We start from the raw sequence: 17,747 nt of genomic DNA, 5'->3' as shown, positions 1-17,747 counted from the left end.
AAATGTGGTTCATTTATATGATGGAGTTTTACTCAGCAGTAAAGAAAGATGAAATCATTAAATTTGCAGGTAAATGGATGGAACTAGAAACTGTTGTACTAAGGGATGTAACAGACTCAGAAAAAAAAAATCGATGTATGTTCTCCCTCATATGTGGATCCTAGAACCAAACCCTGATAAGTGAGTATGTATCCAGACATAACTACAGGAAACAGGGAGGTAAAGGAAAAGAACCTGAAGGTGAAGAACAGTAGGAAACAGGCCTTAATAAGGAAGATATGGCAAAATCCATTTTTGACAATAAAGATTATTTGTAACAAATAACGAAGCATTTATAATTTGATAGACTTTGATGAATAACTTCAGTCTGCTCTTAACTTCCCTAGCAATGTTGGAATTGGTTTGAAATGAGCTCTCCAATGTGTGGAGATAATTTTTGTGTAACAGAACCATACACATTAGTTGTTGGATTTCATCCAGAGTTTTAAAAATTGTTTTATCATTTTGGCAGGGCATATACTTGAATTCATTTGGGGGAAAGGAAAAAAAATAAAAAGAAATCGAAACTCAGTTTAATTGAAATGGTTGTCTTTCTGGCACTTCTTTGGATGTATGGAGAGGTAGCTATTTAACTTGAATTCACAAAGTAATTTTGCCATACAGTGTGAGCCATTAAAGAATTTCATACTGGTGTATAATAATTGTATCTTAATAAAACAAGAAAAATTTACATCTGAGTTAACTTTCCTCTGCACCATTGTTTCAGCTTTATGTCATAACTTTTCCATCAGAGGAGAATAACAGAATAATTTTGATGCTTTTTCAGGCAACCTATTTATCTGGGAAAATAATTGGAGCTCAGGGTTTGGAGTGAGAAACAGTCTGCGAGGCATAACTATGTAGAGACATAGCCAGCATCTATTTTTGTCAATGGCTTTAAAATGAATGTCTCCAACCCATGATGGCTTCTTACTCCTTGTTTGGTAGTCCCACCCTGGAGTGGGGTCAGTTTAGAATAGATTATCCAAGACTACATAGCGAATGTGAGGCCAACCTGGGATACATAGAGACTGTTTATTATTTTTTTAATAGTATTTTTATTTTTGAGAATTTCATAAATGAAATTCCTAGTCCCTGTCTAGCTCTTCCCATGTCCCCCTACTCCCTCTCAATTTCTTGTCACTTTCTTTATTATTACATATACATAAATACAGTATATGTATTTACACATATAATGCACTGAGTCCATTTAGTGGTGCTCTTGTGTACATGTGTTTAGGGGCTGACCACATGGGATTAGATAACTTACCAGGAAGCTGGTTTCTGGAAAAAACTCAGCATCCATTGATCTCCTGCAGCTCCTGATTTAGAGGTTGGACCTCATGAAATTTCCCCCATCCACATTGGATGTCAGTTGGTTTTGTCATTTTGTAGATTTTATTATGCTGTCGCACCATAGAGATTTCATGGGTGCAAGCTTCTTTATCATGTCTAGAGTGCATTATCTAGCAGGTGGTGTCTTATTCTTCTGGCTCTTAGAATTTTCCTGTCCCTTCTTCTGCAATGTTCCCTGAGCCTTAGGTGTAAAGGTTGCATTGTAGATGCATCAATTAGGGCTATGTATCCGCACAGTCAATTACTCTCTGTGTTCAATCAGTTGTAGAACTTTGGAATATTTTCCATGTGTTGCAAAAAGAGGCTTCTTTGATGAATGGTGAGAACTACCTTTGTGGATATAAAGATATGTATTTAGAATGTAGTAAGAAATTACATTGGTTTAGGAAAGAGACAGTAATCTTCTCTAAGGTTCATGACCTCTCTAACCATGTGTACTTGGCTATGTTTACAGTCCCATGATGGATTCTCTCCTTTTGAATGAGCCTTCAGGTCAGTTAGACAGTTGTTGATTACTCCTAAGATAAAAGTGCCACTGTCGCATAAACGAGAGTTTGCCAGTCGTTGTGGCTCATTCCTTTTATAGCTGGGTAGGACCAATGAGTGTTTTTTTTTTTTTTTTTCCCATTGGCAACTTGCACAATACCTTCTGATATTTTGGGAGCTAGTGTTCAGGGAGGAGGCGTCTGGGTCAGTTCCAGCTTAATTGCTCCAAGTCCTGTGTTCAAAGCATGTCCTGTCTTACTTTCAAGGGGTCCTACCTTCAAGTTTCTGGAGGTAACCAAAGGCTGTGGCAACAGCCTATACTGTTTGGGGAGTCTCTTGGACTACCCTGACCAACAACTTAAAGGGAGGTTTCTCTTGCCTGGAAGTATGGTTTTTGTTAAACAGCCTTCAGCTATAAAAATACACACACACACACACACACACACACACACACACACACACCCCACACACACACAGAACATGCTTTTCAGCAGGCTTATAAAAGAATACACTTTCCTATAGTTTTCACACCACTCAAGTATTATTTCTCTCTCTCCCCAGTATAGCTCTCCCTTCTCCCTCTTTAGTTAAATTAGCCCCTATTTTCCCAATTTCCCACCTGATAATGCCCATGTCCTCTATTTCCCTGTCTCAAATTTCCCTCTCTCAAGCCCCCCCCCCCCACAATGGTTCTTATCTGCTTTCCTGAATCCTGTGATTTGGAACTAGGGTTCATAAATGAGAGAGAATGAATCAGTTCAGAGTCGATCATCCAGGACCACATAGTGAGTGTGAGGCTGGCTTCAGCTATATAGTGAGAACCTGTTAAAAAACAAAACAAAACACTCAAAATGTTCATTCATAACTCCAAGCGAGGAGAAAAACATTCATATGGCAGGTGGTACATTTTTATCTGCTTGTTCCAAGAATCCTTATTTCTTTTTGCTAGAGACAGGGTAGAGAGGAGAGGATGTAGTACATTCTTATGACTGAATTGATTTCTCCAGGAAGGCTTTTTTCCTAATACTTAATTTTGAAGGAAAAAAAATGCATTGTTGGACCCACAGTCAATTTTTTTTAAACCCATGCTACACCAAAGTAATATTAAGAGTGTAAGAGAATTACAGAGGAAACAGAAAACTGGGGTTTCCTTTACTAAATCAATTTGCCAGTAATGTGGAGCAAAATCAAAGCATCCTCACCAAGATAAATGTGTATGACTGGGTTATCAGATAGACGGCATGGTGTGACATGGCTGTGTGTATTAGACTATCTTGTAAAAAACATACATTTAAAACTTGGTCCTGCAAAATTAAGCCAGACTCTGTCAAGCAACAACAAAAACATGCATTTTAAATCATTGCTACAATCCAGATGTAATTCTCACCAAAGACAATTAAATCTTTTAGTAGAGTCTGGGCAGTGTAAGCCCTGAGAATCACTTCATTGGCATGGAACCTGAATTTATTTCAATGTGAAAATGAGACCGTTGTCCAGCCTAGGAGGAAATGTCAGCTAAAGTACGAGGCTGACAAGTGACTTTGGGAACTTGAAGTGATATCTGCTGAGCTTAGATTAAAATAGGCTAGTTAGGAAGTCTGGGAATGTGTTCTGACAAGTGCATTCATAAATTCATAATGTTTACTTTCACTGATTAGAAAAGTAACTGTGCTTACTCTATAGAACTTAGAAAATATGTAAAAATATGTGAAGTATTAGTGTTATGTCAACTCATGTATAAACTATAAGATTTTACTGGATTCTTTTTGGCCTTATAGATACATGTAATGGCATCTGGAACTATGTGTAAATTTTGTATCATCATATATCTTAATTTGTAGTCTCATTTCCTTACATAATCTTCAAAGATAAAACATTTAATGGTTATACAATGTTTCATTTGTCTGGCTGTATCAGAATTTATTCAACATATACATTCTATATTTTGCTTTCTGTTCATTTTGAGTATGAAGAATATTTATTATGAATGCTGTTTCTATCTCTGATTTTTTTGGAATAGCCTATTAGAAGTCTAAGGGGAAAAACTTTTGAAGTTCTTGACATATACCGCCAAACATTCCCAGAAAGTTTAAGTATTTCCAGTATTTAAATCTATGGCTGCTTCTCTTACCTATTATTTGCTAGCAGCAAGCAACAGCTTTGATTAAGATTCATTATTTCTAAATATCCAACTATTTCTTAAATAACACCAGTATATACCAGATCTATATAGCTCCTACCACTCTGAATACAGTAGTAGACAAAGGAAAGCACGACCTAATCTCAGCGAACATTTGTTTTACTAGAAAGAAGAAAGACAACAAATGGGTAAACTAGAGCACAGTGACTGTCAGGAAGAAAATATCGGAAGTGAGCAGTATGGGAAAGACAGCTTGAGGAAGTACTCCACGACTTCACACATACCATTCCATGCTGGAAATTTCCACCTCTGAACATAATTACAGGTTTTCTAAAAGAGGTTAGAAAACAAGTTAGAAATTATTGAGCTGAAAAAAAATCCAGATTAAATATTTGCAGAACATTGTAATCTTCAACCATGGAAAATTTTAAAAGCAGATTTTTATTATTTTAATAAATTATTGTCCTTTTGTTCTTATTTTTATTGAATTTCTGCAAATTTCAAACAGTAAATCTTGATAGAAATCAAATCTTCTCCCCCATCTTCACCTCCCTACCCAATTTCATGTACTCTGTTACTTATGTAATTTCTTGTCTTTTTGGTTGTAAGCCTAAGCCTTTAATGGCTGCACCACCTCTCCAACCCATATATGTAATTTCTTTAAAAAAATGAAAATTTTATATTTTCTTTTTAATACAGTATTTTTAGATATGCTTTGAGAATTTCATATATACCTGCAATGTATTTTGATATTTATCCACACTCTCCCCTCCAATTCTTGAATCTCCATCCATGTCCCACTGCGAAATTCATGTCCTTTTCTTTTTCTTATAATCCCCAGAGCCCAGTTAGTGCTTCCTGTATATGTACAAGTGTGGGACCAGACACTGAATCATGGTCAACCCACTAGGGGCCACACTCTTAAAGAAAATTGATTTGCCCTCCTTAGCAGCCATCAACTGTCAATAGATCCTTGGCTTGGGAGAGGTACTCATGTGCCTTCCCCCACTCATGCTGGAGTTTGATCTTGTTCAAGTCTTATGTGGACAACCACAACTGCCATGTTCATGAGTGCAATATTCCTGTCATATCCAGAAAACACTATTTGCCACAGCCCTCCTGACCTCTGCCTCTTAGACAGTCTTTCTGTCATGCGTTAATTCACTCACACACGCACACACACACACACACACACACACACACACAAAAAAAAAAAAAAAAAAAAAACAAACCAATTATACATCAGAACAGGCAGAATATGACTTTTAAGTTCTGATTTGTTTATGAAAGAGTTTACAAAAGAAAAAGCTTGGTGGTAGAGGGTGAAGGATGACTAAGGGATAGGGGAGATAAAGGAAAGGAAAATAGACTTAGAAACCCAGTTCAGAGCAAATGTTAGTTCAAGGTTATAAGAAAAACTCTCAGTCGCTGGGCATTGTGGTGCATAACTTTAATCCCAGCACTTGGGAGGCAAAGGCAGGCAGACTTCTGTGAGTTCAAGGCCAGCCTGGTCTACAAAGGGAGTTAAAGGGCAGCTGAGCTAAAGAGAAACCCTGTCCCAAAAAAACCAAAAAAAAAAAAAAAAAGCAAGCAAGCAAGCAAGCAAACAAACAAACAAACAAAAAACGAAAAGAAAAAAGAAAACCTACCAGAGTGCTTTGGGAGTAGGGTTCCTGAGCCTTCTTCCCCGGGCCATGTGGAAGATAGTAACTCTGCGGTACCCTCTGTATTACTAGAGTGGCATTTAAATTCATCTCATTTCTGGTTTAGCTTTCCCTAGAGAAATAAAAACACCCTTTTATTCTCTGTTTTGGCATAAAAGCAACTTCATTAAGCTTCCTTTGGTTCTTCACAGTTTTATGACTCTTCAAAGGCTTTTTCACATAGCAGGAAACTCTTGTCTCCTATTAATTTTGGCATGATTGAAGAGACTTTGAAGAGAAGTTAAGCAAAGAGACTGAAAGTAGAAAATTTTCAAACTTTAGGTCATTTTGAAAATTGTTTTTCCAAGATCTAGAAGTTTAACACCTTTAAAAGCTCTTAAAAACACTTTTTCTGAGAAGAAAAATTATAAACATTCCTTGCCACATTAATTAAACATTTATTGTTTTTAGCTTAGGGTTTATTGGCACTCAAAACTCTATTTCATAGACACAGGGATACTTCTTCAAAGAGCCTATCACACCAAATTTTGAAGATTTAAGATACAAATGGAAACATTTGATATTAAAACCACTGCAGACAGCCAAATAAAGAATGCTGGTATATAAAAGTAGAGCAGGTCCATGTATGCATTTTAAATGATAATAAAAACAGACATGATACTGGTAGAAGTAGATGGAAAGGTTTTGTAATGCACTCTAAATTAGAACAATTGCCTTCATTCTTCAATTTTTCTCTGACTTTGTATTTCCTAAGTAAAGTCTTTGTTTCTACCAAAGATACATTTGAATTTACTTCAAGGAAAGCTTAGTAAATACGTGTGTCCCCTAAAAGACAGTCACTGAGTTGTCACATAAGCCAAAGTCTATACTTCTAGCACAGTAAGGGGGTGTTTTAGCACTGATCTTGTCATTGCTGTGCATGATAAAACCTGACACTAGGCAAAGCACAGAGGGAAGCAGTAGTCAAATTGAGTCAGAAAGCCATGGAAAGAGCACCTCGTCTACAACACATTCCAGATAAAAAGACCAAGTCTAGGAAATGGCCTTGTATTGATAGTCCAGTCTTACTTCCCTAACCAAAAGTTGTCTTTGAAGAGTCACAGAAACTGTTTTTCTTTTTCTCTCATTACCTTTTTTTGACCCATCTGTGTATGTGTGCATGTGTGTGTGTGTGTGTGTGTGTGTGTGTGTATGTGTGTGTGTGTGTGTGTGTGTGTGTGTCTGTGGGCATATATATGTATATGAGAGAAAACTTTTTGGGGGTTATCTTTCTCTTTCTCTTGTTTTCTGGGACAGATAAATGATGGGTGTGAGTGTGTATTTCTATGTATCTGTGAATGTGTTTGTATTTGTCTGTGTGTGCATCTATGTGTGTGCATGTGTGTCTGTTTCTCTGTATGTATATTTGTGTATACATATCTGTGTGTTTCTGTAGATCCCTGTATATGTCTCCGCTTCTGTGTGTCTCTGTTATGTGTATCTTTGTCTATGTATCCCTATCTGTGTATGTGTGCATGTGTGTGTGTCTGTGTGTGTGTGTGTGTGTGTGTGTGTGTGTGTGTGTGTGTGTGTGTGTCTGATGGCATACATGTGTAGGTCAGAGAACAATTTGTGGGAGTTAGTTCTCTCCTTCATGTGTCTTCTGGGGATTGAACTCTACTCGACAGGCTTGGCAGCAAGCACCATCAACGACCAAGCCATCATACCCACCCCCAATTTTAGCACCATATTCTGCTCAATTTCAGTTTTGTAACATCTACAGATAACTTGTATTATTTACCTTTTTTCTTTATATTGTTGTTTTTTGAAAATTGTCATGAATTTAAAGAGAAGTCAAAATGAAAGAGGAATACTGACAAATCATGAGTTTTCTGTGCCATTCGTATTGTTTTCTGAAAATAATCACAATTATTGCAATTTTAAAAATAATTGTCTCATATCTCTCAAGTGTCAGATAAACCAAACTTTGGAAAATGGTAGCAGCCCTTTCATTTCAAGATGGGAAAGTCAAACTTGGCCACATTGTAGAGCAAACCCAGAACACAGCCAGGACTTGAATTTAGACACCTGACTCTTAGTGAGGGCCAGGGTGCTACATTCTGTATTATGTCATGGTCATCACCTGTCCCCTCTGTGTGTGTGTGTGTGTGTGTGTGTGTGTGCATGCGTGCAAGCGTGCATGTGGAGGCCAGAGAAGACTGCTCGTCATGTAATTATTCATTGCTATGGAGACATTTTAATGTAAGAAGTGAACTCAAACCAGAGAGTTCTGGAGGTTTAAGATCTCTCTGGCCTAATTTATTAGCAATTGTGCCAACTTATTATGAAGTAATATGTTATTAAGTATCTTGAAGAGGTCTTTATTCATGATTGCTGCTAAATACATAGCACATAATGTTATGATAGAGGTCAAGATTTTTCTCTGATCATTTATACATATTTATATTAGAGACTCAGTAGATATTTAAAATATGGATATAAATGTAGTAGAAAAACATCAAAATAATTATCTCAACACCTTGCACAAAAAACTATAGTATTTGAAAGCATTATCATTTTTATTAATATGAAGAAATTTGGATAAATGTTCTTATTAAAAGAAAAATCTTTCCTATCAAGGCATAAAGCAAAACTCTACTGTTTCATGAAAATAAGAGTAATAGATAAAACAAAGTGATTTTGAAATGTTGCACATAAAATGACGAACATAGATGTATTGGATAAACACAAAACTTCTGAATATCTCATTTTAAACTGTCAATGAATTTTGATCAAAAGCAAGTGCATTAAGTAGATCAAAGAAAGATATTTTATAATTGGAAAAATAAAAAAAGAGGCTATTTCTTTCTTTTAAAAGTTTTAAAAAATTTTTGTGTATGAGTGTATTGGCTGCATGTATGTGAGTACATCTGTGTCATGCAATGCCACAGAGGTCAGAAGAGGGCTTCGGATTCCCCTGGACCTGGAGTTAAGGATGGTTCTTAGCCACCATGTGGGTGCTAGGAATCAAGCCTGGATCCTCTGCAAAAGCAGTCAGTGCTCTTAACCGCTGAGCCATCTCTCCAGCCCTCCAAAGAGGCTATTTCTATTGTACTGTAAATCACAGTCTAGTATTGTATATACACATAAGACCTGGAACAAAAGATGATGATATAAATTATGAAAGTTTTTGTCTGTTTTCATTTCCATTAATGTTTTTACAGTTGGTAATAACGTGATGATGAAATTTCTTAAACTGAGAGTAGATTGTATATTTAGAAATCTAGAATGACTAGCCAAAATTTCTCAAAGATATTTGACTGCCAAGAATAGGTATTTGTTAACCAAAGTCTTTGAGCTGCATATATTTTTCTTAAGAATCTTTACTATGAAAGTTATTTCAGCTCTGTGGTTGAATATAAATTGTTGACTTCATTCCAACCAGATAGCCACCACTGTCCTCACGTTACTCTGTGGCTAACAAGTATTTATCCTCTCCCTCTGTTTCACAGCAATATGAGAACTGGAGGCCCAACCAGCCAGACAGCTTCTTTTCTGCTGGAGAAGACTGTGTTGTGATCATTTGGCATGAGAATGGCCAGTGGAATGATGTTCCTTGCAATTACCATCTCACCTACACCTGCAAGAAGGGAACAGGTAAGGATTGCCCATTCTTGCTGTACACTGACTCTGTATTTCAATTAGTTTCAAGAATTCAGGAAGAATGAGTTTCATTCTTTAAGTTGCAAATCAGATATGTCCTTTCCTTTCTTGTTGTCCAAGGATATTTCGCTCTCCCTATAAAATTAAAATGTTAATTTTCAGCACTGTTCTTTAGATTTCAGATGCTTAAAATAAAAAGTGGCATTTGTATAGGAAAACTACCTAGTAATATCTTTACAAAAGGTAACTCTGGCCAAATGGCTGGACATCTTTTCATTTTGATGAAGAGAATATCGAAAAATTGCCAACAAAAATTTTGGATGTATCATGAGATAATCTTTTTTTTTTTAATAAGAAGATTTGGTGCATTTGGCCCATGTTCAACTTTCTCATTGGATTTAGGATGGAGAGCTGTGAATTGCTACCCTCCCTTATGGGGGTAAGGGAGCTGTGGTCTCCCGCAACAGTCTTCATCCAGATCTTTTACTGTTTTTGCTAACTGCTTGATCTTCATGGGCATTTGAGAGTTTAGATATCACTTTAGAGGTTTATGTTATGCGTGTAGTCCATGGAGCAAGTGTCATCCCTATATATGTAGTGAATACCTTCAATGTCCATTAACTCAAATTTATTTATAAAGGAAATTCCAGGATGAAAATTGCTTGGTTATATGTAAGCAGAAAAAAAAATCAAGAAAACTGATTTTTAAGGGCATGTTGCATTTATCATTGACTAATTTTTTTGAATTTCCTAAAACAAGTGGATATTTCAAAAAAGTTTTTAACAGTGTCTTTGATAATGATATTAAATAGCCACTAGGCCAAGACCCATCTCAAGGAACAGTACACATTGAGAGTGTAACTAAATTCAAATACAAAACCCATTTGATCTGTCTTTGAATTTAAAAATAGTAAAACTAAAAACTAAAAATCCTTTATAAAAATTCTAGGAAAGACTTTAACACCAATAATTCATGTTAGGAGAAAAAGAACCCTATGCACCACAAAGCCCAGGTCAGATGAAACTCAGCTGTTATAGCAGCTACCACATTACTGTTCTCTCATCCAAGGCAGAACTTCCTCTCAGTGCACCATCCCCATAAGAAGCTTTCCGGTCTGTGCACTTCCTCTACACTTCTGCACAGAACTGATAAAAATGGAAAATTGAGTTTTGCCGGTTTTCTTTTTCCAGTGTAACAAGTCTTTAATAACCTGTTTGTCTTTATCCAAATGTCATCTTAGGCCTCCAAATAGTTGCTGGACTCAATGTGGTCTAAATATGATTTTTTTTTCTGCTAAAGCAGTTTTTCAACAGCAGCACTATTGACATTTTGAGTAGGATGTCTTTATTGTGAGGGACTGTCCAGGATTTCAAGAATACTCAGCATTATCCTTGTCCTCTAGGTACTAAATACCAGCAGCACCTCCACTCCACATCCCCTCTCCAATATGCTCACTAACCAAAAAGGTCTTTAGAAATGCCTGTATTCTCTGGGGTGGGATACAGTTTGGGTAGAAAGGCAAATTGGCTCCAGGTTAAGAACTTTAGTTTTATAGCCAAAAAGAAACTTACAAATACAGCATAATATTTTACATTTCCCACTGGGGAATGAGTTTTGCAAGATGTTAGCTCTGCTTCATTAAACAAGGAATGGATTATTTTCTCAAGGCTCTAGAGGAATTTTATAATATCAATATTTATAGGCTTTGTAAAAGGTAGTCCTGTCTCCTTTCATATAATTTAGACACCTTTAAGCCTACAGACCTAAGTCATTTTTTTCTCAATTAGCTATTAAACACAGGTAATAAAGATGTTTAATATACAGAAAAGACCTGTTTTTAAAAGAGCACCTTGCTACATGCTATCCATACATGTAGCAAGTATGGAGTATCTTGTTGGTTTTTCTCAAACATGACTCTTATCAGAGATAATGGTTGTTGGTCATGGCTTTTCCCTGTAATATTATCTCAAAACAGCAAATAATTTTGTTTTGAAAAATTTGAACCTTACAAAAGTAGGATCATACTGTATGTAATCTATAGCTTGCTTTGTTTATTATTTAACATTATTTGTGATAGTCATCTATGTTGATGTATGTAGCTGTTTGGTCTCTGTTTTTGCTGCTGTGTAAGTGATTCATCATATGATTCTCTAACATTTATTAGTTCTCCTGTCAGTGGCCATCTGGGCTAGTAGCATCTTTTACTATTATAAATAATGTTCTATGAATATTCTTAAACTTGTTCTTGGTAGATTTTTATGAGTTTCTGTAGGGCATATTTCCAGGAATGAAGATGCTGAGTCTTAAGGTATATGTACCATCAAATTTACTAGAAAATACCAAATTATGTTCCAAACTGGTTGTAGTAATACACACTCCCACCAGCAATGTGTGAGAAGTCCTGTCACTTCACAACTTCTTCAACATTTGGTATTATTGGACTTGAGAAATTTTTGGCCAGTCTGGTGGGTATGAAATGTTATCTGTTGTGATTTAATTTGCATTTTTGGGTGCTTCTTGAATATCTTTTGATGTATTTGTAGGTTATTTTTGGTTCTTTTCTAGTAAAGCTTTTATTCATGTCTTTTTGTTAGTTTTGGAAACTGGTCCCTTATCACTTCTGTTGATTTTAAGGGGTTCTTATTATATTTTTATTTCTAATTTCTTGACAGTTACATAGTTTGCAAAATATCTTATCATAGTTTTTAGTTTGCCTTTACTATTATATTATGGGTTTTTTAGATGAAGATATCTGTTAATTTTTTTAATGTTTCTTTATGATTTAAACTCTTTATGTCTTAAGAAATCTTTATGAATCCCAAAGTCATAAAGATACTTCATATTGTTTGCTCAATGTTTTATAACTTTGCCTTTTATGTTTTATGTTTAAACTATCTAGAATTGATTTTCCATGTATTCTTTGAGATAGGGAAGCAAATACATTGTGCTATATCAATACCCAATTGTCCACGTTTAAGACTGCCTTTCCTGCTGTTCTCTCATGTTGTTCTCTCAAATGTCGCGCTTATATGTTTGGATCCAATTGAAGTCTATTTTCCTAGCCTTGCCAAGCAACCATACTCAACTTAATTATTTAATTTTTAATAATTTATGTATATGTAGTTTTCAAATAAAAATACAGTTCTTTCCTCTAAATGATATAAAAAGAAGCTTCTAATTTATCAGCAAGTACAGAATCACATACAATGAATTATCTAGTTGATTATTTTTGACCATTCTATATTACTTTGGTCTCATTCTCTCAGATATTTGTTAGTAACTGGGGCCTAAATAAGCTCTTAATATTATAATAAATGCAGTATGCAGATGTAAGTTGGGTCAAGCAGAAGTAAACCAGAAGAACTAAACATTTAACTTAAACCCCAATTTGTCATTGCAAAACAATGTGACTATAAACATCCTTCTAATGTTTAAACAAATTGATTAATTATAAACTTTAAAATGCTAAGATTGAAGTGTCAAGTACTTGGTACCATGGGTTCTGGTAATCTTTCTCCTAGTGAAGATTCATATTATTTCAGGAGACATTATGGCTTGTGTCATTGACACATGGTGCCAAACCTGTTAAACTGTAGATCAGAAATGCCATTTAGGGATAATTACATTTCTGATGTTTCTATTAGGGTAGCAGAACATAGTGTTTATTTTTAATGGCTTAAAAATATTTAAAATAATTGTATTCATGCCAAATAAAACTGAATGAATATGAATTCAGTTGAATTTTTATCTTAAATTTTATAATGCTGAAATGCCTTTTACATCTAGTTATTTTATCATTTCTTCTTGTTGCTTAGTTTATTAAAGATTTTCATCATAAACTAAAATATAACAAAGTATTTTAAGCTTTACTCTTATTTACTGTTCACAAGGCTTTAAATATATATATTCATTACGGTCATTAAAACCCAAGGCATGACGGCCTAAGATGTAGCTCAAATAGATTGCTTGCCTAGCTTGCAGGGGACCCTATCCTTAAACCCCAGAATCACATAAATAAGACATGGTACCCCATGTCTGTAATGCCAACAACTGGGTGGTAGAGGCAGGAATTTCAGAAATTCGAGGTCATCCTTAGCTATAGAATTAATTCCAGGCCAGCTTGGGCTACATGAAAGCCTGTCTCAAACAAAACACACTCAAGGCAGAAATACTATTCACTTTTCTTTTGTTTCAGTATAAACTTGGAAAAAACACATAATATTTTATTTACACTTAGAAGTATATGTCTATTTTTCAAATCAATAGTGTTACAGATTATAAAATTTATTGTAGGAATGGTAGTAATAGTTACCTGCTGCAAATATATTATTCCCCAAGTCAAGATGGATAATAAAAACTGAGAAATGATGAGGAAGGTATTATCAATAGAATACTTACTGGTATGAGATGCACTTTTCAAATTTTTATTTATTTTAATTTTATGTCTACAAGTGCTTTGCATGCATGCATGCAAGTGCACCCATGCAGTGCAATTCACGTAGAGTCTAGAAGAGGGCGTAGGAGTCCTTGGAACTGGAATTAAGGACAACAGTTGTTAGTCACCATGTGGGTGCCCAGAACCAAACTCCAGTCCTCTGCAAGAGCAGCTAAAGTTCTTAACTGCTGAGCACTCTCTCCCGACCTGAGACCAGTGTTTTTTAATTTAGAATTTTTTTTTAGAAAACTGGCTCTGCCAGAAGGAGAGATGAATGTATGGTGATTTGATGCGGATGTGTTTTAATAAAAGCACAATTTAAAATGACATAATCTGAGATTCAAAATAAGCCCAGAGCCTCAAGTTAATTTAAAAAAAATTCTTTTTTTTTCAATGTTTTTTAAAGGCCTATAGATTCTGTTCCATACCTCCCATGTGCTCCCAGGTGTGGATTCATGCAGTGGAGACTGATCAACCTACCAGAAATTCGAAATAAAATAAAATAAAATAAATAAGTGAATGAATATTAATTTTTTAAAAAGACAGATAATGGAGGACATGAAAACTTGGGGTGGGGGAGGGAGTCTGAATATAATCAAAATACATTGCATGACATTCCGGAATCAAAAAAATTTAAAGGTACTAAGGAAAAAGATAAAATGTTATTTCTGTTACTGAATTCTAGACGATTGTCTTTTACAAAGATATATGGTGGTGGTGGGAACTGATTCTGACTCTTGTACTAATTAAAATATGTAGGTTGCTTGGAAATAACCCAATTTGCTTTTCCTTAGTTGCTTGCGGCCAGCCTCCTGTTGTAGAAAATGCCAAGACCTTTGGAAAGATGAAACCACGTTATGAAATCAACTCCTTGATTAGGTATCACTGCAAAGATGGTTTCATTCAACGTCACCTTCCAACTATCCGGTGCCTTGGAAATGGAAGATGGGCTATGCCTAAAATAACCTGCATGAACCGTAAGTGGTCCTTAAGAAAGAATGGACAACCGTGCTATAACAACTACTAGACTCCTACATTTTACGACTGTGGTATCGGTAGTTTAGGGTATGGAGCAAGTAATATTGTTGTTTTCTTTCTTTCTTTCCTTGTTTTCTTTCATTTAGCATCTGCATACCAAAGGACTTATTCTAAGAATTACTTTAAAAATTCCTCATCAGCAAAGGACAATTCCATAAATACATCTAAACATGACCATCGTTGGAGCCGGAGGTGGCAGGAATCGAGGCGCTGATCCCTAAAATGGCGAACACGTGTTTTCATCATTTCAGCCAAAGTCCTAACTTCCTGTGCCTTTCCTATCACCTTGAGAAGTATTATCAGTTGGTTTGGATTTGGGGGCCACCGTCTGGTCATTTGGGGCTGCTGTGCTCCCCAAACATTTTCGGCGAAAGAATTGGCATTAAAAAGAGAGCGAAAAAAAAAGAAAGAAAATGAAGAAAGTAATCATTTCCAGCCTAAGTTCTTTAGTTTCCTGTCCGCCTCCAGGGCAGACCATTTCATGTATTCCAGCCTACTGTACTATTTAAAAAGCTCAATTTAGCACCGATGGCCATGTAAATAAGATGATTTAATGTTGATTATAATCCTGTATATAAAATAAAATGTCACACCGAGTTTAGGCATATTTAATGATGACTATGAAGCTTTCGAGGTCTTTAATCATTGGTTCGGCTACTTTCCTGTAGTTTGTTTAGGCTGGAAATGGTATAATTTGCCCTTGACTGTCTGCAAGTCGGAGGACAGTTTTTCTGGATGACTAGCAAACACAATCTTGTAAATCATTGCATTCATCTCAGCCACAAGTGCTGTGCTTCCGGTGACACGGAAGCCGGGCCGGTGAGATCCTGACGGAACAAGGGACTCCATAGTGGAACTCTTTGTTGCATTCCTTTTTCTTCGCTTACAAGAAGGACCTGAATGGGGGACTTTTCTATGGCCAGCAGCATTTTTTAGGGGTCAAAGTGCTAATTATTAACTCATCCAGGTCTACTTTTTAATGGCTTTCATAACACTAACGCTGGTAAGGTTATGGATCAAGGCATTTGGAGTGGATATAGACTGAGGGCTCTGGAGGGTGGGGGATTTTTAAAACAACAACACACATGCAAAAAAAATTTTGTATATATAACCATTTTAATCTTTTATAAAGTTTTGAATGTTCATGTATGAATGCTGCAGCTGTGAAGCATACATAAATAAATGAAGTAAGCCATACGGATTTAACTTATTGGATGTTATTTTCCCCAAGACCTGAAAATTGATATAGTATGCTAGTTATTTTTCAGTGTTAGCTTTTATACTTTCTTCACAGTTTGGAACACTATAATATAGTACTTTGTTCCTGATTCAATAATGTGATGGATAGAATGCATCAAGTGTTTATTATGAAGAGTGGAAAAGTGTTTAGCTTTCAGTGAGTGGTGTTTGCCCATTCTAAGCAAGAGCATAAGGTGTAGAAATAGTGTGGGATTTTCTTCCAGTTAGATGAATTATCTGTTCAAGTTTTTGCTCCTCTTTTCCCACTGCACCCCCACCCCCAACATTTGAATACTGCAATTGCTGAAGATGACTTTGAATCATTATCAAAGGATTATATGATTTAAAGAAAAACTTATAATGGAAAGAATACATTTAGGACTCTTCCCCTAATTTCACTTAGAGCAATTTGAAGAATGCCAAATAAAATGCAAACACTGAAACCTGGTTTAAAAATTACAGAATGTATACATGGCATCCCATAAGTATGTAAAAGTTTTATGTTTTATACATCATCAAATTAATTTAAATTTTAAAGAATAGAAAAAGAGCAGACTGGGGTTGGTTCTTTTTCATGAAATGTCCTTTGGCTTCAGTCCTTTGGAATGATTCCAGTTCTCAAGCATACATAGTGTCTTCAAGCAAGATTCTCAGTTCCTGCATTAATTGTAACCCCTTCTTTGGTGTTCCGAAGCACAGAAAATCACTGTGTTGGCTTATTAGGGTTTAATTTTTTTCTTTTTCATTACAATGCACATAATACTTACCTGTTATTTATATTATAACATGTATAGTGTAAAATGTGAATGACATTTTTTTGTGAATGAAAATCTAAAATCTTTGTAACTTTTTATATCTGCTTTTGTTTCACCAAAGAATCCTAAAAATCCTTCTTTTACTATACTGTGACTTGTCTGGTTATTTACAACTTTAAACTCTAATGTGCACCAAGGTATTTATATTCTGGTTTCATCGCAGAGAACAAGTTTCTTGCCTGGATGAAATAATGTTACGATTAGCAAAGAGATGACTATATATACCTGTAATAACTAAAATAGAAATTCTAGCAAAGTATTTAACTTCATGCTATACATGAATCTCCGGTATGGAAAAAACACAATAGGAAAAGTTGTAGCCCATATTAGAGATGACTTTCTGTTAATAGGTTAAGTGTTTCATATGTGCTATCTCAGAACAGGCCTATGAAGATTGACATTACATTCTGAAGGAGGATCAAGGATTGTGAGAGCAAGTTCTTTGTCCAAAGTTTCACTGTGTAGTGGAGAAGATAATCTCTAGGACCTGTGTGATGTGCTCAAGAGAAACAGGAAATACTATGCTCCTGATTCTTGTGTATTTAGATGCTTAATTTGTAGCTAGATGATCATAACTATCAGAAGCTGCCACACTAGTAAATTTTCTTTCATTCAGCTATCCATCAAGATTCCTTTATTTTTTTATCCATTTACTATTTACTAAGCACTAATCGTGTTCCAGACATTGTCACAGACCCTGAGGATTCAGCAGAGAATGAGTCTGATGTCTGTGCTCATATAAAAGTTTTCACATTGGATACAGTTCATGGAATTATCTGAGAGTCCATTTTACTTAGTACCATCTTAATACTATAAAGGAATAAATTATACTTACATCTTTATAGAAAATATAATCAAGCACAAAAGTGACTCAAAGAATGTTTTGAGGTTT

General features: G+C 35.4%; 1 protein-coding gene across 4 annotated transcripts in view; it reads left to right on the top strand.

Annotated features, from left to right (window-relative positions):
- The window catches only part of Vcan (versican), a 116,503-nt gene extending 99,562 nt beyond the window's left edge, over positions 1-16,941 (top strand). For all 4 annotated transcript variants that reach the window (XM_008853288.3, XM_017803242.2, XM_029556199.1 and 1 more), the window contains 3 exons: positions 9,177-9,321; positions 14,558-14,740; positions 14,888-16,941. In XM_008853288.3, coding sequence (XP_008851510.1) covers positions 9,177-9,321; positions 14,558-14,740; positions 14,888-15,015 — 456 coding nt within the window. In that variant the 3' untranslated portion in view covers positions 15,016-16,941. The remainder of the gene's footprint in view (positions 1-9,176; positions 9,322-14,557; positions 14,741-14,887) is intronic.
- Positions 16,942-17,747: the final 806 nt, after the last annotated feature.

This window comes from Nannospalax galili, unplaced genomic scaffold (genome assembly GCF_000622305.1).
Source record: "Nannospalax galili isolate Female #2095 unplaced genomic scaffold, S.galili_v1.0 scaffold45, whole genome shotgun sequence".
Taxonomy (NCBI): Eukaryota; Metazoa; Chordata; class Mammalia; order Rodentia; family Spalacidae; genus Nannospalax; species Nannospalax galili.
Note: the sequence above shows the minus strand (reverse complement) of the source record. Positions and strands in the feature narration are given on the sequence as shown.